The sequence below is a fragment of the Gouania willdenowi genome, chromosome 14 (genome assembly GCF_900634775.1).
Source record: "Gouania willdenowi chromosome 14, fGouWil2.1, whole genome shotgun sequence".
Lineage (NCBI taxonomy): Eukaryota > Metazoa > Chordata > Actinopteri > Blenniiformes > Gobiesocidae > Gouania > Gouania willdenowi.
In genome coordinates, this window is record NC_041057.1 from 17,025,828 (window position 1) to 17,048,576 (window position 22,749).

The 22,749-nt window shown below is 39.0% G+C and overlaps 1 protein-coding gene across 3 annotated transcripts in view; it reads left to right on the forward strand.

The window, feature by feature from the left end:
* Nucleotides 1-22,749, forward strand: part of gtf2ird1 (GTF2I repeat domain containing 1) — a 46,813-nt gene that overhangs the window by 5,164 nt on the left and 18,900 nt on the right. For all 3 annotated transcript variants that reach the window (XM_028465912.1, XM_028465914.1, XM_028465913.1), the window contains exons 2-13: nucleotides 9,919-10,048; nucleotides 11,555-11,696; nucleotides 12,818-12,997; nucleotides 13,071-13,254; nucleotides 14,302-14,618; nucleotides 16,665-16,763; nucleotides 19,136-19,219; nucleotides 19,821-20,004; nucleotides 20,153-20,178; nucleotides 21,135-21,261; nucleotides 22,127-22,170; nucleotides 22,297-22,380. In XM_028465912.1, coding sequence (XP_028321713.1) covers nucleotides 9,923-10,048; nucleotides 11,555-11,696; nucleotides 12,818-12,997; nucleotides 13,071-13,254; nucleotides 14,302-14,618; nucleotides 16,665-16,763; nucleotides 19,136-19,219; nucleotides 19,821-20,004; nucleotides 20,153-20,178; nucleotides 21,135-21,261; nucleotides 22,127-22,170; nucleotides 22,297-22,380 — 1,597 coding nt within the window. In that variant the 5' untranslated portion in view covers nucleotides 9,919-9,922. The remainder of the gene's footprint in view (nucleotides 1-9,918; nucleotides 10,049-11,554; nucleotides 11,697-12,817; nucleotides 12,998-13,070; nucleotides 13,255-14,301; nucleotides 14,619-16,664; nucleotides 16,764-19,135; nucleotides 19,220-19,820; nucleotides 20,005-20,152; nucleotides 20,179-21,134; nucleotides 21,262-22,126; nucleotides 22,171-22,296; nucleotides 22,381-22,749) is intronic.

The following is a 22,749-nucleotide window of genomic DNA, read 5'->3' on the forward strand; positions in this document are numbered from 1 at the left end:
AGGCAATACACTCCCCTAGTTAATTGTAACGTTTCCTAAAATACCGTCAATTTCAATGAATTGGCAGAAAGTTATCATGTAATTTGCCATTAATTGTGTGTGACATTAATTCAGTGCAACAGGACAAGTTAAGCGGCGTTCATGTAACATGACGTAAAGCCGAACATGTCTGTAGGGCAGTAGTAGTTCTGCTGTTTGTATACAAACATGATTGAGGTAGTGTGAGGTCCATTACTTTTAAGACGTCAAACAGTTTCAGTGTCACTGTGCAATGGCCTGTATAACTTAAAGTCATGTAATCTTCTAAAGGCCCTGAGCCAGTGAATATTATTATTACCTCCCATCTGTACTGACTCACAAAAAGCAGAAAAAACACTTCCTTTTATTACTAATAATGTATTTAAAAATATGAAAGACATATGAAAAGACAAACAAATGATTACATTTATTTTAACAGCTTAAACATTTAATTTATGACATTCCCACCTGAAGATTCATATTTGGTCCTATAAACACTTAACACACTACTTTTGCTAGACATTAGGGCACCTGTTTTATTGTGAAAAATATCCTGGAAATGTGTGATATTGTTATTTTTATTATTCTTATACATCAATTTTATATAGCACTTTTCTGGGTACTCAAAGTCGCTTTACAATGAAGGGAGCAGTGTTGGGGTCGGTGCCTTGCTCAAGGGTACCTCGGCAGTGCTTGAGAAGTGCCCTGGCAAGTCTCCAGCTACCAGAACAACTTCTGTTCTTTTAGTCCGTACTGGGACTTGAACCGGCGACCCTCCGGTTCCAAAGTAGGGGGTCCATGTCCTATACAGCTATTTCCATTTCAGGAAGTGAAGTCAGTCTATCCAGAGATTTAGTGTTGAGGGTTTGCGGAAGAGCCGATATTTTCTCCTTATATCTCTTTTCCCAACCATTTATCGGTAAAAACTGCATGTTAAAGTGTGATATTGTTCCAAAACACACATTTTGATTTAACAAAAAGTAATAATATTATAACAATTTTGCCAGAAAGACAATTTTTTTTTGTAATTTCCCTCTGTTTTTCACGATCACGGAAGACTTCAGAACCTACATTTTGCACCAATCTGTGTAACGTTTATTATCCACATACATGCAAACATTGAGAGGAGAAGCATCTGTTTCAGCTTTGGTGTAAGGTTGTCAGTCATAATCCTGTTTTCACGTCGATTGATGATTTAAAATTGTCCTTCAAAGCCATTGCTAATGTTTCCTGTCATTTCCCGGAGGCAAACTATCTCAGCTGCGTCTGTTTTAGTTTTTATAGCTCAGCATCAGCACTTGGTAAAGTTTGGAGATTCCTGACTAAAGCACAATCTCTCTTGTTTTTCACATTAGCTGCCTTGCTTGCAGTTTTAAGTTTGACAGGGAATTGTATGATTCTGTTTTAGTCCAGCCATCACAATTGGTTCTTTATCCGAGCTTTATATCAGTTAAATTCATCAAAAATGAACCTGTGGAGAATTAGGTGGACAGATATTAGTTATATTACATTAGTTTACTAACCATAGGACGTGCACACGTAACTTCAGGTTTAATCTGATTGGCTCATTTAACTTCATGTTCCACCCTTTCACACTAGCAAAGCGACACTACCTCATTATTAGCCACACATATGGACTGGACTAAAATAGTTATCCCTCGTGTGAAAGCGGGATGTAGGTTTGTGCTCTGTCCGTTCGAGTTAAAAGGGACAGCTTTTCTCAGAAACCGTTTAAGATACGATAACCAAATTCCGTGTGTGGCTTCAGGGTATCAATACCTTGATGGAGTTTGAAAATGAGAAGCACGCAATTATTTTTTCCGGAGTTATTGCCCTTTTTCCATTTTTTTTTAACTCTCTTCAAGGTATCTTCAAAGGGGACAGCTTTTCTTAGAAACCGTTTAAGATAGTTAGTAATTTTATATTCTGATGTCATACTATTTTCTTATGTATACATCTAAGTTCTTAGATTTAGGACATTAGGAAAAGGTTGTGAGTTATGATGACAACCATTCTGGCAGGAGATGTTGATGACTGTCTTCCTGTTTTGGGCTAGATGTATAATGTAAGTTTAATATAAATCATAGTTTTTATTATTTTTTTGGTTGTTTTCTCTTCAGTCTCACACTCTCAGAAAACTGGAAACGGCTCCAATGGTGTCAGACTCATTTTAGTTCAGGGACCAAAAGTGACCCAGTTTGATCTAAAGTGGGCCGGACCAGATAAATCTTGGCTTTTTTTTCTTTTTTTTTTTTTTTGATAAGCTGTACAATTTTATTTTTACTGTGCCCTAAAAGAGTGCTTAGAAAATCACTAAGATTGTGCTTATGTCAGTGTGAAACATTCGACTGTGATATCTACACCTGAACTTAATGCTCTTAGTAAAGTTTGAGCAGAAAGAGGATTCTGGGTTACTTTTAAATAACAGCCAGCTGCACAATATTAACATGTAACCCACTTTAGTCTTTGGCTCCCAGTTTGGAAAACTGCACGTGTGAGTGAGTTGTAGCGTGGCTCGTTTTGGGGGAATGTTGTACCGTTATGCTAGTTGGTCATTTAATCCCTAATTTGATGTATTTACTGACATACTAAAAAAAAATTACTAATAGGGATTAATTGACTTAAGTCTTTAAATGAATACATTTTTCAACGCTTCAGAAGTCGGCTACTTTTCTACATATTTGCATAGACGTATGTATACATATATTGCATTTGTTGATTTTGTATGTAAATAGTGAGTGGTTTTTGACTTTGTGCACTTTCCAACTAACTCGTACACTGGCAATACACACCTTAACTTAAACACATTAACTGTAACTCTTATATTCATGCACTTTGTATTGTTGATTGACTGATAGTACTTTAAGCCTTGTGAATAATGTTTGTTTTGTGACCTGCCAAGGGACAACCAATGCAAATTAGATTTTTTTGCTAACTGGCACATTTACAATATGTATTTTCTTACATTTGTTCATCATTGTGCACTGTCCCTTTCAAATAAACGAAAAAAATAAATAAACAGTCCGCATAAATTGGGCCGTGTAGTCTCATGAGATTTTGTAGTGTAAGATTTTGTGCTATAAAAGAGAAGTCAGTTTGTATCCTTGTGCCTAACACTCGCTACACATTTAATCACCCATTTAATGGCAATAAATGGTGAAAATGTGTGATATTCTCCCAAAACATGTAGGTGAGAGGGTATATCAATGACATATAACATATTTCAGGACAGGAACTTATTATAAGACAATAAGTCTTTCTCTAGCATCAATCTGTAAGGCATTTTAGTTTGAATTTAAGCCTCTTCCCTTCAGTGATTCTGAATCATTTCTGGTTCAGAATGCATCACCTTTTACAAGAGAAATATAGAATTTGGATGGTTTTCTTGATTTAAATGTCATTTTTTTGGATCCTGAGGTCTTACTGGTTGAAAACCACTGCCCTAAACTAAATAAATGAGCCTCAAAGATGAATGGATGTTGGCCAACTCTGCTGATTGTAGTTGAGCTTGTGACTGCTGTTGCCAAAAGCCTAAATCGGAGCCAAAACAATCGGGAACACCTTTGAGTGAGCGTCGTGTTTCAAGTCCCCGTAATTTCCCACATCCTGTTTGTTGCTGCCCTATCAGGATGCATAATTTCAAATGGGTTTTAGCTCTTGCCAGTTTTTTGATAGGGGAGTTTAATCATCATGCACTGATAGAAAGACGAGGCATGAACGCTGTGCTTTTGATGCATTAATTTGACTTATCTCCTTTGTTTTGAAACCCGCTGCCACATTTCCACACAGACAGGATTTCTGATATCTGGTGTTATTAGGCTGTGGTATGATAAATGTTTTGCTCATGGGGCGTACGGTATTCATATCTATTTATTATCATCAAGGAAAAGGCAAAAAAAAGAGCCCTTAGGAAGCACAAATAGTGACTGTGGCTACGTCAGTTTCTAATTATTTTTTGTGGAATCAGAAATGCTTCCCTGCGCTGTTCTTTGTTTGCTTCCTCGTAAACAACTTTATTACATTACCGGTTGTTTGGGTCCCTTTAAACAGGATTTATTAAACTCTCTTAAAGGTTACTCCAGATGACCTTCAGGCGGTTTGCTCAGACATCATACCAGGACACCAAAGCACACAATCGGAAACTCCTTCTAGCGTAATGCAGCATTTGTGTAATCGTCTTTTCAGCGTAGCAAACACCTTTTGTTTTGTCTGTCAGCTTTTAAGAAATGTCTCTTTCTATACATTTCTGTGCGTCAGAGCAGCGATAAGACCAAACCTGTACCGGCGGCTGGCTGATTTTTGTGTGTGTGTTCAGAGACTGAATGCCATTTTGTCAAAGTGACTGTCTGGGTGAAATCAGATTAAGTAGCCTTGGCATATTCACAAAAGTTTGCATCATTCTCCATCAACAAAAGTGGCCGCTGCATCCAAGAATATTCTTCTTTTTTTATGGCTGTGTAATGGCTTTATGGCTATTGTGCATCGCTTTATTTATGAAAGCCGTTCTTCTCCGGCCTGTTCGATATTCACGAAGAGGCTCATAACAGCGCTGTGACAATATGCTGGAGATTCCCTTTGCAAGGCAATTGACATGGCATTATCCTGAGCCTACGCTTATCGCCCTCCTCTACTTCCTTTGCCTTTTAAATATGTGAGGGAAGGAGGCCATCTATTTCAAGGCTGCAATAATTTAGGAGGGGGCTAATGTTTGCTGTAGCCTCAGGAGAGGCAGATTCAGGCGGCCAATAGACTTGGCATGCTCAGTCTGGTGCAGCTGAAACGTCTCTCTCTCTCTCTCTCTCTCTCTCTCTCTTTCTCTCTTTCTCTCTCTCTCTCTCTCTCTCTCTCTCTCTCTCTCTCTCTCTCTCTCTCTCTCTCTCTCTCTCTCTCTCTCTATTGAATCAGTGGTTTGGGCTTGCCAGAGGCGAGTATAATGGTTCCCAGTGTCTGGAGAGATTAAAGGCCAGAGCTGCATTGTTCAAATGCCCTGAGATTAGTTTCCAAGGAGACAGGTCTCAGTTGCCATGAGAACATAGTGCCTGGCTTTAGTGGAGCAGTCTCCCTTTAACGCTTCCTGTCTGCTTGCCTCTTTGCTTGCTACTGTCCAGCTTGTTACTGCTTGTTTTGTTTATGTTTTTCTTCCCCCAAAAGGCTGCTCATTAGGCCCGCATTAATCTTGGCAACAGTCCCGCCAGTTTGTCATGTACGCTAGATGTTCACAACTCATGGGTCGGGACGGTTTTTAGTGGGTCGTGGATGTTTACAATGAATGTTTTAATTTTGAAGGAGATTTCTGTTCATTGTCAAGAGCCATGTATTCATGGGCTAATTATGGACTGCTTTTTTGGTTTTTGCTTGTGAGCAGGCTGTCTTTTTCCAAAAGGCGCTCTATTAGGCGTACCTTATTTCTGTGGACGCGACCATCAGATTGTTCCAAACTCGTCGGTCAAAACTAGGGATGTCCCGATCCAATATTGATATCGGATTTTGGTCCAACATCAGCCAGAAAACGAATAACGGATTTTATCGAACTGCATCTAAAATCTTGATTCTGCAGTAATGGTTACCAAATGGCAACACTGGGAGAAGTGCACAAGTTCATTGTTTACAGTTACATTTAGCCTTGATTTATCCATGTTTACTGTTTTAGATTTGAGCAACTTTATTTTTTCCCCCTGTATTCCATATAGAAATGCAGTTTGCACAAATTTGCCTCTTCTTATTTATCAGTGGCTTATGTTGACAGTGTTGCTAATTAAAGTTCTTTATTTTGATTTAGTTGTGTTTTGTGTTGAATCATATTTTCAGTATTATAGGAGTTTGTGTTCATATACAGGATAAATCCTGTGTATATCCATTATCTTATGTCAAATTTCGGCCTATATATTAGTTATCATCAGACAGATAAATGGAACATCTTCTTTTTAGAAACCCCAATATTGTTATCGGCATCAGCCCTAAAAATCCAATCATGGTCGGACTCTAGAAAAAAATTAAAGATGGTGTGTGAAGGAGATTTAGTTATTAGTGACTTAACCCTATCCTCTGGCATGCTTTTATTTTGAGCTGCACTTTAAATTGTCACTACCGTAGTCATCACTGTGGGATGTAGAGTCTTGGGCTGCAGCTAACGATTATTTTAATAGTCGAGTATTCTATCGATTATTCTGGCGATTAATCGAGTAATCGGATACAGTTTTTTAAACACTTCATTAAATGACTAACTTAATTTAATAGTAATACAAATAATAGAAGTCGGTTAAATGTGCACACGTGAGAAAAAAAAAAGTGTGTGTGCATGTGTGTGGCACAATCATAATAACGTGAATGAAGCGTAAACTGTAACTGTAGCATTTTATTTTTTGTGTAATTTTTTAACAACACTTCACTAATACAATTTTTCACATAATGCCTCGCCATGTGGCCACTACAACTATTTCCTCAGTTAATCAGCCATTATTCAGCTACGTGTATGTTCTTTACATGTCGTAATCTACACTCGCAATCACTGATCGAAATTAAATACTTTCGTGAACGCGACATTAACATTGGACCTACCTGTTGGGTCCACTCGGCAGGCTCGATGCACACAGCGGATGCTTTTGGCTCGGGTGCGGTAACATTGAAGAAGTGCCGTGAAAGCTAGTTTTGCCTTGCAGTACACGCATTGTACTGTGTTTTGTGTCCAATTTAGTTTATAATGGTCCCACACTTTTGACAGTTTACTTCGTTTTCTTTGCTCTCCCTGTCGCTCGCCTCCGTCGGTCTCCGTCTCCATTTTATATTTCACGCTGTGTGCGCAGACGTGACATCATCAAAAGCGGAAGTGGCTTAAACGAAGCATCAAGTCAGAGAATTTTGCCTCGATACATTTTAGTAATCGAAATACTCGAGGAATGGTTTCAGTCCTAGTAGAGTCCCTTAACTCTAACTGCTTGCATTGTGCGTCGCTTTAGATAAAAGTGTCTGCTTAAAACTGATATCCGGAGTTTTTGAGAAACGTCTCGATCACTTCCTCCCACTGCCGCTCCCAATCTACCAGAAATCACGTCTCTACTTTTCTGCACGCTCATCACGCAACATAACAAGGTTGCATCGGGTCACATTGATATAGGTCTATAGGTCAGATAAGAGACAAAATCATATTTACCAGTTTGCTGTTGTGACTCGCGGCCTTGTTTCCGTGCACAGTTCCGCATTCATTTTGATTGACAGTCTCAAAAACAGGAAGTCGAAGCTTATTGGCTGGGCGCAGTCGGCGATCGTTTCAGTTTGCATAGGGGTCTATAGGACGAAGGAGGGACTTATATACATTAATGTATATGAATGACCACCGGCAGTAGACCATAGTAAAAGACTAGTTCGGTATTTTTTCACATTTCAAAAGAATAATACATAAACATAGATTTGTCAGAAACTCCGGATATCAGCTTTAATGAAATTGTAATTGTTACTGAGTTTTGTTAATCACAACAAATTACATTGTATCTGGAAATTTACGTATCATATCTGGATACATATTATATCAAGAGGTTGTTGCCAATATTCAGAATATACTCTCACCTGCATGTTTTGTGACAAACTATATTTGTCATGTAAATAGGTGGTTATTGCAGTAAATGTCAAATCTCGTACAAAATCTTGCTACGATACAAAATTTCTTGGAAATAGCTATGTGACTTGGACTAGACCGTCCATCTTTTACATGTTCTGGCACAATATCCACCACATTTTTTTCCCATGTAGAATGGCTGGTTAAATCATGTTTAGCTAGTGTAGCAAAATCTTGCACTACTTAACCTTGTGTGATTTCAGCGTGACGTTGACTCCTGCACACCGGAAGCGTTGAAATATTGAATTAATAGTTAACTCAATTTCCTTGTTAAGCATGTTTGACGCAATTTTGGAAAGTTTAATAGTCAGTAATTACATTACATTTAACTAGAAAAAGCTGATGAAACAGAAACGAAGCAGAAATGGGGAAAATCCAAGGCTCTATTTGTTAACCTTTTGTGTTTGTTTTATTTGTATTTTCTGTTTCCCATCATGGATCTGAATGAGTTATTTTCCTTTATATTTAGAGTGACAAGTGAAAAAGTGCCACCTGCTAGACTGGAGCTTTAACAGTATTCATAATGACAGTAAACAAGAATGAAGCCCAGCATTTATTTTTTGTTAAATGCTTTGTTTTTATGGCACCTCAGGCATATTTGTAACTCATGGACAATCTGTTTTTCTGCACTTCTGTGTGTGTATCTGCAGAAACCCGAGCCAGCGTCTGTTTAATCTCAAGTCAATATCGCTTCTCCACCAGCGCCATCTGTCACAGAGGAAAAATAAAGTATAAAGGGGCTCATATGACATCATCTGAGTACTCTAATTATCCTCAGTTGACAAGGGCAAACCACACATTCCTGATTTTCATTGGATTGGGCTTTTAGCGAAGAGAGCGACACGGCTCTTGGGATGGAGATCTTTCCATCTTTCTACTTAATGGATTAGCGTGACATTTTGTACTGGCATTTGGGATTTCCACAGGAGGTACTACCCCCCCTGACTTCTGTGGTCCGTTAGCAGCAAATGTACAATTGATTTCACATCCTGGAAACAGTGGAGCTTGTGAGCTGCTCGTGGGAAAGGTGGAGGGGGCAAAGCAGGAAGATCAACCCTGGATTTTGTGCTCAGGAGAGTCTCAGCATAAGGAGAGGGATGGAACCTGAACATTAGAGCTAGAGTGGGTTGGTGGATCAAATCCCAGTCTGTCATAGATATTGTGGTTACATCAATGTTAATGTCAACGTGTGACTAAATGTGGTGTTGGTCTGACTGTTTTATCACAGCGTGGACCACAAAAATTGTCTGATCCAAGGGACAAGTTATCAACATTTATGTCAAGCACCAACACAGGATAGAACTAAGGGTTTGTGTATTTCTGTTGTAATTTTGTGTGTTTTTGGAGTCAATTCATGTTTTTTGGATTTATTTTGTGTATATTTTTTGTGTTCTAGGAAACGTTTTGTGAATTTATGTCCTCTTTAGGTTTTTTGTATGTTTTTCCTGTTGATCGGTGTGTGTTTTCTGTAATTCTGTGTTTTTTTCTTGTCATTTTGTATCATTTGTTTTTGGGGGCCACACAAAATTAGGCCGACGGGCCTGGACAATATACATGTATTGGAATTGTCAGTTTATTTATTTTTTCATTTGAAGGGCCAGTCGCTTGTATGCACTATTGTTTTTGGTACACATTTATGTTTAATATGTACTATACATATAAAAGAGCTTGTTCATTTGCACCAATAAAGTTGTGCAGTTTTGAAGTATTTTGTCTTGCATCGATTATATTGTAATTATATAGTTATCACAAATTTTCGAATTTATGTTGTGATAAAAATGTTTTTGCCATATCGCCCTGCCCTGCCGATGGCCACATTTGGTTGCTCATGTTTGTGCTTGAAGAACAAATGTGATTTATTAGCAAAACAATTCCAGAGAAGGAATAAGGACTCGTGCTCATGGTCTATTTTAACTGTGACAGAGGTTATTTCCTCAGAATAGTCCACTTTGTCTGAATGTTCCCTCATACTCTGAATGCTGGATTTGAGCAACAGAAATCTGAATCTGAAAGCCTCCTAAGAGTTACTTCTTCATTCCTCCTGATTCAAGCCTAATCCCAGGGCTTTCATACAAATTTTTGCCTAAAACCAAACTACAGTAACAGTACATGGCATCACCAGACGTTGCAGTGAACGCAAGCTTACGTGATTTACCACAGCGTCGCACACACACACACACACACACACACACACACACACACACACACACACACACCACACACACACACACACACACACACACACACAGGCTCTGTTTCATCACGTGTCACCTGACCTCTCCCTACAGAGCCATGGCTCAGATCAGGAAGCTGGCGTGTGACGGCATCAGGAGCAGCTCCCGAGCAGAGCCACAGGTCCCGCTGGTGTCGGCCCGACAGGAGATCCTCACCAGCCTGGTGTCTGCCCTCGACTCTGTGGTACGTTCACTGTCTTCCACCTTCATTTAGGACACATGTCAAACTCAAGGCAAGGGGACCAAATCAGGCACTTCAGAGCATCCAATCTGCACTGCAGGAAAAAGTTAAAAAAATACAGAAAAATTAATCATTGTATAGATTACCAAACAATTCAGTTGCAGTTATTACTGTCCAGTCCAATAAAATTCCACAATATTTACAGGGCTTGCAATTTTCCTGTACGATACCACATGAATTTATTTATATTTAGTCGTTTATAAATATAACTGCAAATTGTGTGAAGAACTCAATGATTTTTTAAATCCTGCAATTTCTGACAATGTCACATTTCTCAAAATCACACACAAATTGGTTCTAAAATCATTGATTTTGATTGAGAACCCGCAGATACTGTTATGTCACTTGTTGCTAATATATTGACCTTACATACTTTGCATATAATTCATGCAAACTAGGTCATAATGTTTATCTATGGTACACTTAAGATGAAACGGCTCCGTAATTGGCCCCTGAGAAAAAATGATTTTGGTCCGATATTGGCATTATAATATGATATTAGTCTGAAGTGATCTTCTGGTTTCTGCTGGTGATACTGGGCAGTGGTGGCGTAACGGTTAGGCTTGTAATCGGAAGGTCACCGGTTCGAATTCAATAGAATTGTAGTATTTAAACTGGTAAAATCATCCCTGCAGTGGAGATCCTACTGTATGCACTGCACGAATACGGTCACATTCATAGCATTTGTGGAAGTCAAAAACTTGCTGCTATGTGTTATCATGAACTTCTCCAGTGAAGTTGTGCTTCGTTTTGACTGTCATGAATGTGTCACAAATCACTCAGAATTTACATTCGTAAATGAAGGATAAAATAATCAAATAAACGGCAATCATAATCTCTATCTCCTTCGGTTTTTTGTCGTAATTGATAGTAAGAAAATGTAATAAGGTATTTATGATAAAAAATATATACTAAATGAGTAAAATAAAACAAAAAACTAAACAATATTTATACAAAACGACAACAGAAATGCACAACATTGTACAAAATGACTCCAAAAAACATATATTACAGAAAAATACACCAAATGACAACAAAAATATGAAAAACTAAGTATTTATACAAAAAAATACACAAAATGACAACAGAAATGCACAAAGCTACACCAAAAAGATACAAAAATACACAAAATGACTCCAGAATCACACTACAATGGCAACAAAAAACAATACTTAAACAAAAAATGCACAAAAACACAACAGAAAGATACAAAAATTACACATAATGACTTCAATAAAACATATATTATAGAAAAATACACCAAACAAAAAAAATATAAAAATGAGTAAAAAAACAAACACATTTATCATGCGCATGTCCCATAGAATTAAATCAGGGAAATCAGATCATGATAAATCATGATCTCATGATAAACAAGGAGTTTTTGTGTGTAAAGTTTTGCATTTGCAGCAGTAACTCCTCTGTGTTTTCGTGCGTCCCTCTCTCCAGTGTATGGCCATGTCAAAGCTCAACGCCGAGGTGGCGTGCGTCACCGTACACGAGGACAGCGTGATTGCCGTGGGCACAGAGAAGGGTAGAGTGTTCCTCAACTCCAGGAGGGAAATCCAAACAGACTTCTACAAGTTTTGCAGTAAGCCACGCCCCCTGAGTGCCGTTTCCCTATGATTCAGTGTCATTTCAGGCACTGCCCCTATGGAATAGTTAGTCTAAGATCACACAACCAGCTTCCACTTTAACCTGAAAGAATCAAAATCAATAACATGGACACAGTCCCACACGATTAAACCCTTCACATTGATCCTTGGGTCAAACATGGCTTTGACTAAGGACTGTACGATATATTAAGAGTTATGAATATCAAGAATCAAGTATCAATAATTAAGTGATTTCCCATTTGTTCATACACTAATAGTCCACACATAGGAACTCATGCGCAATGACTCAGTCATAAAACAGTTAAAAAGACACTATTGATAATAAAAACACATAATATATAAAAATACAACAGTACAAGAAAAGTGTATTAATAGAATAAGAGAGCATAGCCTATTGCACAGCCCCGAGCCAATGTGTTACAGTCCAGTGTGGATAATATAAGGTATATCAAGGTTCATCGTAATTCAATATCATTCATAATGATTTTTTTTATTTTAATTTATCGTTTATTTTGTATTGAAATAGTAGTTTTGAGTCTCTGCCTATATGTACATACTCTCATCTGGACCTGCTGGATGCTTTTCTTATATCGAAAATGAAAAAGGAAAACCTGATAAATGAGAGGCTATGCATTTACACAACGTGTCAGAGCATTATTTTTTTCCATGACACTCAATGAGATCATCCACATGATCTACGGTATGATGAGCTGAGTTTATCTGTGCCAGAAACAAAAAAAAAAAGGGACTTAAGTCGATGAAAAATGTGTATGACAAACGGGTAAGTGTGCACCCATAGCCACACGGAGCGGGTTTGGTGAAATATTGAGTTATAACACAATTTTTTCTGAGGCTTTGAACTTGAGCTGTTGTCTCTTTAATTACCATCTGCAGGATAAAATTTATATCTGTCCGGACAAACTGTTTCCAGAAAAAAACAAGTCATCATTTTTAAAATGGCACTATTTTTCAAAAGTTGGCGTCTGCATTGCATTAAGGCCCAAGGCTCTCAATCAGCCCTTTATTTAATTTCAAAGCCTAAAAAAGGAACACTTAATCCTCTCACATTTGTCATGTGTTTGTGTTGTGGTCACAGGGACGGCCTGCCTACAGAATGTGAGCACAGCTAATGTCCATACCAAAGAGCAGGAAGGAGAACTCTGCAAACTGAGCAAGGATGGAGGCGATCACGGGAAGCAGAGAGCTACGTCGGAGGCTCAGTCCAACATCTTTGTCCTGAGAAGGATGGTGGAGGAAGTCTTTACCGTGCTTTACAGTAAGAACGGTCACATGGACAGTGTTATGATCTGGGTTTAGTGTCGTTTTTAATGTCTAACGCACTCCTGCAGGCGAGGCGGTGGGAAAGAGCAGCTTGGTTCCCGTGCCTTACGACTGGATCCAGAAGGACCCCGGCTGTGTGGTGGCCCACGGTCTGCCTGACGGAGTCACCTTGAAGAAGCCCTCGGAGTATGACACCAAGACGCTGATGAAGATCCTGGAGCAGAGCCACTGCATCCAGTTTACAGTAAAAAGGTGAGTCTCAGTGCTGCCTCTGTACATTCAGTGTAACGGTATCAGAATCACCATGGGTGGGAAAACACACATTCTGGTTATGGCAGGATTAACACCATTAAGAGCCAACATGAGTGATTTTTTTTTCCCAACATGCCTGTTGTTAATACAGGAACATGAGATTTCTGGCTTTCATTTCTGACGTTTTAATGTTCTCATAGTTTAGATGTGCAACTGTAGTTTTGCCTTTGCTATTCAGCAATCTTGTCTTTATATTTTTGTTATATTAGTAATGCCACAGTTAACTGCTGAGTGTGTACTTATCTTATTTTTAATTAGCTTTAAAAATTAACTGGAAAATAATCACGTTAAGTCAAGAGTAAAAGGATTAAAGAGTCACACGTACCACCGCTGGGAATTACTGATTAACTGTGAAGTTGTTGTAGTGATAAAGGGACTAAATAAGATTTATTTTTCTTTTTTTAATTTATTTATTTTTGCCTTTATCAAGATGATTAAATACACGTTTATATTTCTCATTACATTAAATATGTACATGTTTACTGATTGTTACTCCTGCTCATTATTTTTTGCATTTTATGATTTTTTTATTTTATTAGATACATTTTACTTTTTTATATGTTTCTACTCATTACTGTATTTTTTTCTTCTATATATTATTTCATGTTGCTTCTTTGAAAAACATATATCATGTTTTTATTTAACAGAGGTTTAATTCTTATAATCTTACCACTGGCAAAACAGACACATTTATATTACATATACATTGATTAATTCATAATTTCAGTATAAATAAGTCAGCCTATAACAACAAAAAAATTAAACAATAGCATAGAAGACAAAACAAACAAAACCGAACACACACAAACAAAAAAAAAAGACTATTTGAGTGGTTTAAATGTTTTTGTGTTCATCAAAATGTCGCAGCAAAGTGGGGAACAAATAAAATAAAATGAATTTATGACAATCTTTTAGGTATTTCTTTGTTATTTAAAGTTTGTCTAAAGGTCAGCTTCATCTCCCTTTGTGGTGTCTCTCTTCTCTCAGGCCGGCTGATGATTTGTGTCGAGAAGCCAAGTCCAGCACGGCCGACATCAATCACAATGCTTCCCCCGGGACACAGAGCGGCCTCGGCCCAACGAAGACTGCCGTCGCACCCAAGGTCCCCTCCTCCAGTCCCGCCTCTTCCAGTAATTCAGTGCTGTCCAACTTCCTGTACGGCATGCCCATGTCATCCAAACCACTCGCCGACAGCAAGCTGGATTTCAAACCGTCGTCGCTGCTCAACCTGAGCAAAGACCGTCTGAACAGCTGGACCGCAGCCAATGAGAAGAACACCTCCATCAAGGACTGCAGCAGCAGTGGTGAGGAGAGAGTTTTTACTGTCGCTGAGCCAGTGATACCACAACCAGGTAGTTTCACACTGGAAACCAGTGTGGCTGCACTGTGTAGTATTTATCAAACTTTTCCAAGTTTCATTTTAGCCTTTAGTGCTGAGAGTTTCTTACATTACTCTCAAACCTAAAAGGTCAGTTGTAGCAAAAAAACTCAAATGAATGTCCATGGGTCACAGAGAAAGCAGACTTTACGCTGGATCAAAAAATATCAATGTCCAAGCATTTTCTTTGTAAAGTAAAAATTTGTAAAGGAATATACCAAAGTTACCTCTTGTCATTCGAGGTTCCAGGTAAAAAAAAAATAAACATTTACCTTCCTACATACCAGCCTATGAAGGATCACCTGGTGCCTACACGTCAATGTTTAGAATTCACCCAGTGCAAACTATCAAATAGGTAAATTTCACAAAAAGAAAAAAGTTAATCTGTATATAAACAGGAACTTAATTAACCACTTTAAGGTAAAATGTCATTTAAACCTAGAAGAAAACAGCTGAACAGCTGATCGCTAACACCCGTAAACAAATCGGCTTCTTTGTGTATGTTTGGCTGGTGGAGCTGTGGGTTCAAAATGCAGAGAAGGAGAAGAGCGAAGCATACGTGGAGAGCTGATGTGATGGGCTGGTACCATGGAAATAAGTCGTAGGTCTTTGAAAACTTTATACCAGATAATAATTTCAGGTGTTATAATCTGCACCTGTTGACTTTTCCTAGACCACAGTAAGAGCTTTAAGTGAAGCTGGGTCGAGTCCCTCATCATTTATTCCTCCATTACATTAAACTCACAGTTAGAGCCTCACTAACCGCTGCTGATTATCAGAAAGCCTCAGAGCCTCTATTATTAGAAAATATATATATCACTACTTTTAGCTCAAGCCTGTGATGCACTAATACTTTTGCCACTATGGTCTGAATAAATTCAATCTTTGCATATTATTTCAAAAAAGAAGACAAAATGAACTTGCTGGAGTCATTATGATACACAGCCACTGTGATCAGGTCATTAAACTGAGGTAACTTAGCCATACACCAGTTTACTATTTGTGACCAAGACATGGTTACATGGTTCACGACGACTTGTCAAAAACCGTAGAAGCTGATGAATAATTATTGCTTCAGCTGCATAATGTTTCTTCACTCGTCTGCTAGTCGAGGAAGCGATTATTATTTAAGACTTGTTTCGCAAATGCTTCCTAGAAGCAGAGCTGTCTTACTTTTATCTCTGAAGGAACCTTTTCACACTCTGCCCCAGAAAGTAATCTCACACGTTCACCCAGTCATGTTTAAATGCTGTTGTAATCAGCTGTGAGTCGCTGAGACAGACCCAGGTCACATGGTGTCATTTAATGCCTTGTTTTGGGTAATATTTGAGTTTGTAGTTGTGCAAGTGGGCTGGTGACTACATGGGTACCATCCTCAGGTTGTGTTAAACATGGACCCTTGTATCTGTATAATACAGTACGGTGCAGGGATTGCCATGCATATCTACTGCTGCCCCTCACTGGCTGAGGAACACGATTCTTCAGAAACATAAAAGTGACAGGAAGGATAGATGAACTTGTCGCCCCCGTAATTACCGCGTCGCATCACCCTGAACTTCCAGCTGAATCATAACCCACATCGCACTCTACTGCTAACAAGCTTCTGAAAACGCTGACCATTATTTATTGCAGCCAAATATGCTGCAGAGCTGGGAGTTGGAGTCTATTTTTGTCTAATTTGACAATCTTTCCGACAGTTTAAGGACGATGTTTTCACTTTTCCTCTCTGTATTCTTTTGTCAGTTTAAAAATGGTTATAGAAATGAGGCGGCTTCAATGCCCAAAAATGTCACTCAATGGTAGCACAGACAGTATACTACAGCCAGTCAGCAGGGGGAGCTCTAAAATTAAAAGCTTCACTCCACCGGGGAGCTTGTCCCGTACATTTATTTTACAGTCTATGGTAATATCACACTAATGATTGATCTTTTATTGACAGCATTGGTAATGGATGCTGTGTTTTTATCTTCAGACGACACAATACGACAGCCTGGTGGTGAGCAGGGTCAGAGTCCGCCTGGCATCCACATCTCAAAGAGGCTGCTCTTCTCCATCGTGCATGAAAAATCAGGTGAGTTTGATTACACGCAAGACGTTATGTTCAATGTCGTCCACGCCTTTCACCTTCACACGTAGCAAACTGTAGCACACTGCACATTCTAACACCTCTGACATCTGTGACACCAGAGAAGGGCAACTTTTACCACAGCAAGGGCCAGAAAAATGTGATTGTATTTGATTTGAGGGACACATTATCAACATTAATGATAGCGTTTGGAATAAAGACCAATCTATGCATTAATTTTATAATAATAATAACAGATTTTATTTGTATTGCACTTTACTTTAAAGAAATCTCAAAGTGCTACAAAGGAAAGCCTGAGACCTATAATGAACATAACTAGAAAACAGTTTAAAACGAATAACAACGAGTTATAAAAAACGCTACGGAAAGGCCTTTGTAAAAAGGTGTGTCTTTAGGCTGCGTTTGTGTATTGTGTTGTTGTTTGGCATATTTCTACATATTGTGAGTTGTTCCTGTAAACTTGTGTATTTTTGTTGTCATTTTGAGTATTTTTTTTTAAAGCAAAAATTACACTTGGGGTCACCAGTTGCCCAATTATGCTCTACAACTTGTCTGTGGGATCACTGTGCATGTCAGCAGCTCACAGATTTTTCCTTCCTCGGATTGCTTTTGATCAATATTAATGATCAGATCAGAAACACCACATACAAACTGACGCTGTCAAGTTGTTTCTTTAAATTATTGAATCTTCTTCTCGGCACTTTGTAGACGGTCCCTGCCTGCTACTGATGGGCTGCTCATTGTTCCCAATGTTCCACTTTCTGAGACTATAAAGAAGAAAACTGCAGTGCAGCCTCATGCATGTGCTACCAACTCTTGTTTACAAGACAGCGGTGTGAGAAAATGTGAATGAGATACATTTGTGTCTACATTACCACCACTCTGATGGTGTCCTATACATGCACCACTTCCCTGTCCTCTAATCTATGTATTTATGTGCACACAAACTTTTATGTGAGCGTGTGAAAGTCATCGTATAAAGAAAAACTACTTGTTTCCTTTCAGGAGCTCCTAGTCCATAGCGCCTAGTCCATGAATTTAATCTGGGTTAGGGCTTGTTATTAGTTTGTCATGGTGGCTCCTAAATTTGACCACAGGCAGAGAGTGAGAGGACATGAACACAAAGGATAAAAAGTGTTGGCTCAAGGATTTTGTGCAGGAATATCACACACACACACACTCTGTGTCAGTAGCGAGCAGGTAGAAATGAAACGTTTGGGTAATTAAGTGCTTCAGTCCTTGATTTGAAAGTTGACGCGAGAGAGCCACATTGAAAGCGGACATCAAAGATTCAAACTGTTCCAATGCTCCCATAATTTTCTCTTAAGAGGCTTCAATCTCAGATAAAAGCCTCTTTGTTTTTAAAGCAGTGATTTTTCTTTTTTTTTTGTACACAGTGGCAGCATAAAAGCTGCCGGCAACACTCAAGCACTCACTTCATATTATTGAAATGGTCTTTGAGGACTTGGTGTAAAAACATGTGAAGTGAGAACTACAGTAGAGTGGCTGTGGCATGATGTCTCTGTGCATATTTATCTGTATGGTGCTCTGCAGGGAGCCTGTGACGTGTTACAGATTCAAAACGCTGCAACTTCACAAGGGTTGGATATCAATTAATGATGTCGATGAGAGAAATCTACACGAGGGAACAAACTTTCTGATGGTGGTAAATTTATTCGTCTAATTTGCGTTATGTGACATTAGAGGTGGTTGTCACATTTGATCACGTAGCTTTTTAGTGAGCAACAACCCGGGGACACATGCGGACCTCAGTCTAATTTCGTGACTGAAAGACAGAAAAATGCACTCCAAAAAACCCACAAAATTATACAAAAGGGAAACAAAAATACACAAAATGACTCTGAAAAATACAAAACAACATAAAAACAAAAAATCCCCACAAAATAAAAACAAAAATATCCATCAACAGAAATACACAAAATGACAAAAACAACAAAAATGTCTGCTTTTCTCTAATTATATGTATTTTTGTCATTGTTTTGTGTTTTTACAGTCATTTGGGGAATTTTTTTCATTTTGTGTGTTTGTCTTGGTAGACACCGTGAAAGCTGCCTTATTTAGCCCCGCCCCCTGTGTCAACCTTGGTGCTGGAAGAGTTAACACATTTGTGTTCTTTTTGTTTCCCTCACTGCCCAGCAATGTGTACTCCACCAAAGCTGACCTCACCCGTCAAGAGTAATCCTTTAAGAAGATTGCTCTAATATACTGAGTTGACATTGAGTCGATGGAGAAGTTTCTTTGTGGCTGTACAGAAACACTGCATTCAGCGAGCGTGCGTTCTCTCTGTGCGTGGAAAAACTCTGACAGCAGCTGTTTTGTCGGCTCTTCCTTTTCAGAAAAATGGGACTCGTTCATTCGGGAGACGGAGGACATCAACACACTGAGGGAGTGCGTTCAGATCTTGTTCAACAGCAGATACGGTGAGGAAACCGTCTCTCCGTCTGTCTGAGGGATTTGGTATCTCACCCAGGAAGATGTCACTGCCTCCTCCTCAAGCATTTGTTCACACGCTCACCCATAACTGGCTGCGTGTCTATGGATGCTGATAGATTGGGGTCGTGGCGCTTGTTTTTCATCCATAACACACAGTTTTGTATTCATGCTTCTGATCCCAATAGAAAATGTCAGAGAAACAGCCCAACAATTTACAGCTCAACTGCAGCTGTTACCTCATGACAATTGTATTCACTTTATCCAAGCACTCATTGCAATGTTCATTCTTCAGTCTGTCAAACTTTGAGTGGATGTTTGTTTTTGTTTCACATAACTGAGTGTTAATGGATGGTGAAAAGCATTTTAGCCCATTGTATCCATTCATTGTCTCATTTATACACTCATGCTATGCTCGGAGAAGCTTTCTGGAGGTCAAAGTTGTTTCAATTAGCAACTTGTAATAATACAGCAGTGATTGCATTTATCTTTTTAGCTGATCAAAGAGCTTTATTATAAGTGTCAGTCAACAGATGCCAGGGAGACCAGTTGATCCATAACAAAAAATCTAATTTATTCTTCTACCTACAGCGGAGGCTCTCGGTCTGGACCACATGGTGCCGGTCCCGTACCGTAAGATTGCCTGCGATCCAGGAGCCGTAGAGATTATCGGCATCCCAGACCAGATCCCCTTCAAGCGGCCGTGCACATACGGCGTGCCCAAACTCAAACGCATCCTGGACGAGCGTCACGGCATCCGCTTCATCGTCAAAAGGTACTAAAAAGCAGCGATAGCATCACTTTTGTTGTGCGTACGTGTCAACTTTGCAGCTTTAAGCGATTGTTTGAAGAGCTCTTAATCAGCGTTAACAAAAGTGGGTGATGAATCTCTCACAGCCTAATTTTTCTCCTTGACTTCACAGGATGTTTGATGAGAGGATTTTCACTGGTAAGTGTGTGTGTCATTCAACTTCATCTCTTTATAAATTAATCCTTATTAATGCTTGATAATGATCTGTACAAACATGTTGCCACATAGTGTAAAGCTGAGCATAAATACACAGCTTTTCGGATTTATCTAATAAAAACAGATCATGAGTTTTTAAAGGTGGAATATGTGAAATATCTCATCAATCTACGTTTAATATTTCTTAAAATGTAATATAGTGCTATCATGCACTACTTATTCACACCAACAGGGGGTGCACACCAGCTCTGGTGCTGGGAAAGGAAGGAGGAAAGTGGCAAGAAAAAAGGACGTTAACTTTAGTTATATTTATTTCAAACCAAATGCAATAAAGAGTTATATCATGGCACTATTTATATAAAGAAACAACATGTTTTAATGGGAAAAAACCAACACCTTCCTTTGAGCAATCATAGGCAGTAAACCATAACAATCTTTAATCAAACAAGTTACAAGTCATTGGGATATACAGTTAATCTAGTCTGAAAACAGTACATGCTACTATGATAAAGGGACTGAAAACAGACTGCAAAGATAACGATCTAAATGTGTAAACATTTATAAATAAAAACACAGTGAATATGATCTTTCTGGAGCATCAATGCTGTTTTCCTACCCTCTGCTGTTCAGTTGGCGGGGCTTTTGTTTTGCATTTCTTCTGTTCCTCTCAACATAGCAATACTCAACTGTGGATACTTTTGGAATCGCAGCTACTTTGGTTAAATATTTACATGTAAAGTCTTATATCTACAATCACCCGTGCACTGATCAAATATTTACGTGAAATCAGAGCCACAAGTCTGTAGTTTCACTCATCATCAAATATAATTGCAAATGACCTCTCCGTCACATCTTTGTTGACATGTTTACACCCCGCAGACATTTTCCTCTATAATGCGACGCTCCGTCTACTACCCCTTGTGTCTTTTTTGTCGTAGCTGCCGGTAAAATGGCGAGGGAGGAGGGCAAACATGACCTGAGTGCCACGCTGGATGACGGCTTTCCTGACGGTTTGAGCATCCCGCCCACTGCTGCCGAGCTCAGCATCAATCTTCACTGCAGCAGGTGTGACTGGGACTAAGATAGAAATGATTTTATAGATTTGATTCTGCACTGATGTGTGTTTAGAGCGGTTGTTTATTCATATTTATTCATAAACGGCTTGAACTAATGGTTTAATCAGCATACTGTGCCCACGCTCTCTGAATTAATGATGTGATCTGATGCTTGTGGTCATCAAAACAATCAGCTAATAGTTCAAACGTGTCCCCAAATATTTCTCTTTCATTGCCTGAATTAGAAAAGTGCTTAGCTTTGATTGCTTTGCAAGATTTGTGCTCGTCATGGTTATAAGTGTTACACATGCATAATAATTAAGCTCTCATTTTAGGTGCGTTTCTGATGTATCATGACTGAAAAAAAGGTTTACAGCATTAACGCCTCCATTATGTGTGGATGCTTCATGAGTTGTCATGATCACCAGTTGAACTGATACATCATTGTTATTTTTGACCACAGGAGCTACAATAATCAACAAGATTAATGTCTTAGTCCTTTTACAGTTCTTGAGCAGCACAAGGTGAAAACTTTAATGTCAGGAGTAGACCCTGCTTATACAGTGAAGCTACTTTGTCTCTTGTTATATTGTATAAGATTAGAGCTAACTGTTCCTCACCAGTTTTAAAGCCTCCTAAAACAGTTTTTTTTAGGAATAAACTGTGCTTAAACCTAAATGTAAACCTGTTGATAATAAGCACTTGTTTGGTAGCATTGACTTAAATCCTGACAGAAAAGTGATTGTGTGCACTGCATACATTCTATGCACGAGCGGATGTTTCAGGAATATAAACTAACTTGGAAACAGAATGTTTTAAAATGAGCATTTGCAGGCTATTGAATTTATTTTGGATGTGTTTTCTTTGCCCTGCAGATCAACAAGTGCTTGTGTGAGTCCGCTGGCTGATAGTGAAGCAGGTAGGTTCCCAATGCGTGGAGCAGCTCTTAACATGATTATGGGATCATTGCAGTCGAGCATTGATTGAGCTGAGCACTATGTGGGCTGCTGATGACACTCACACAGAAGGATCTGTTATATTTCAGCAGGTCCTTCGGGTGATTCCGTTCCTTTGAGGAGAATCAAAACCGAACCTCCGGACGGGGAGATCGTTCAAATCACAGTGCCAGGTCAGTGAGCAGCTGCACACGCGACAGTAAACATGCATGTTTGTGTAGATTGTTTCTAAACTGTTTACAGGCTGGTCACACAGAGTGAGACATGCAAGACTTTACAATGTGAAAAAAAGACAAATTTAAAGAAAGATGGCTATGGTTCAGTTCTGTTTTAGGACTAGAAGAAACAATCCCATAATACCTGAGGCATAAGTGGTGATGGTGCAGTGATTGAATGGTTTAATCACTGTAGTGGTGGCAGGTCTGGTTTAGGGGAATCGGCGGGTGGAATGGATTGTAGGCTTCATTGGGGTCATCAGGTGGGCACCCTCCTTCAATGGTGTTTCAATGATAGGTCCATAACACCTCCAGAGGGCTCATCGG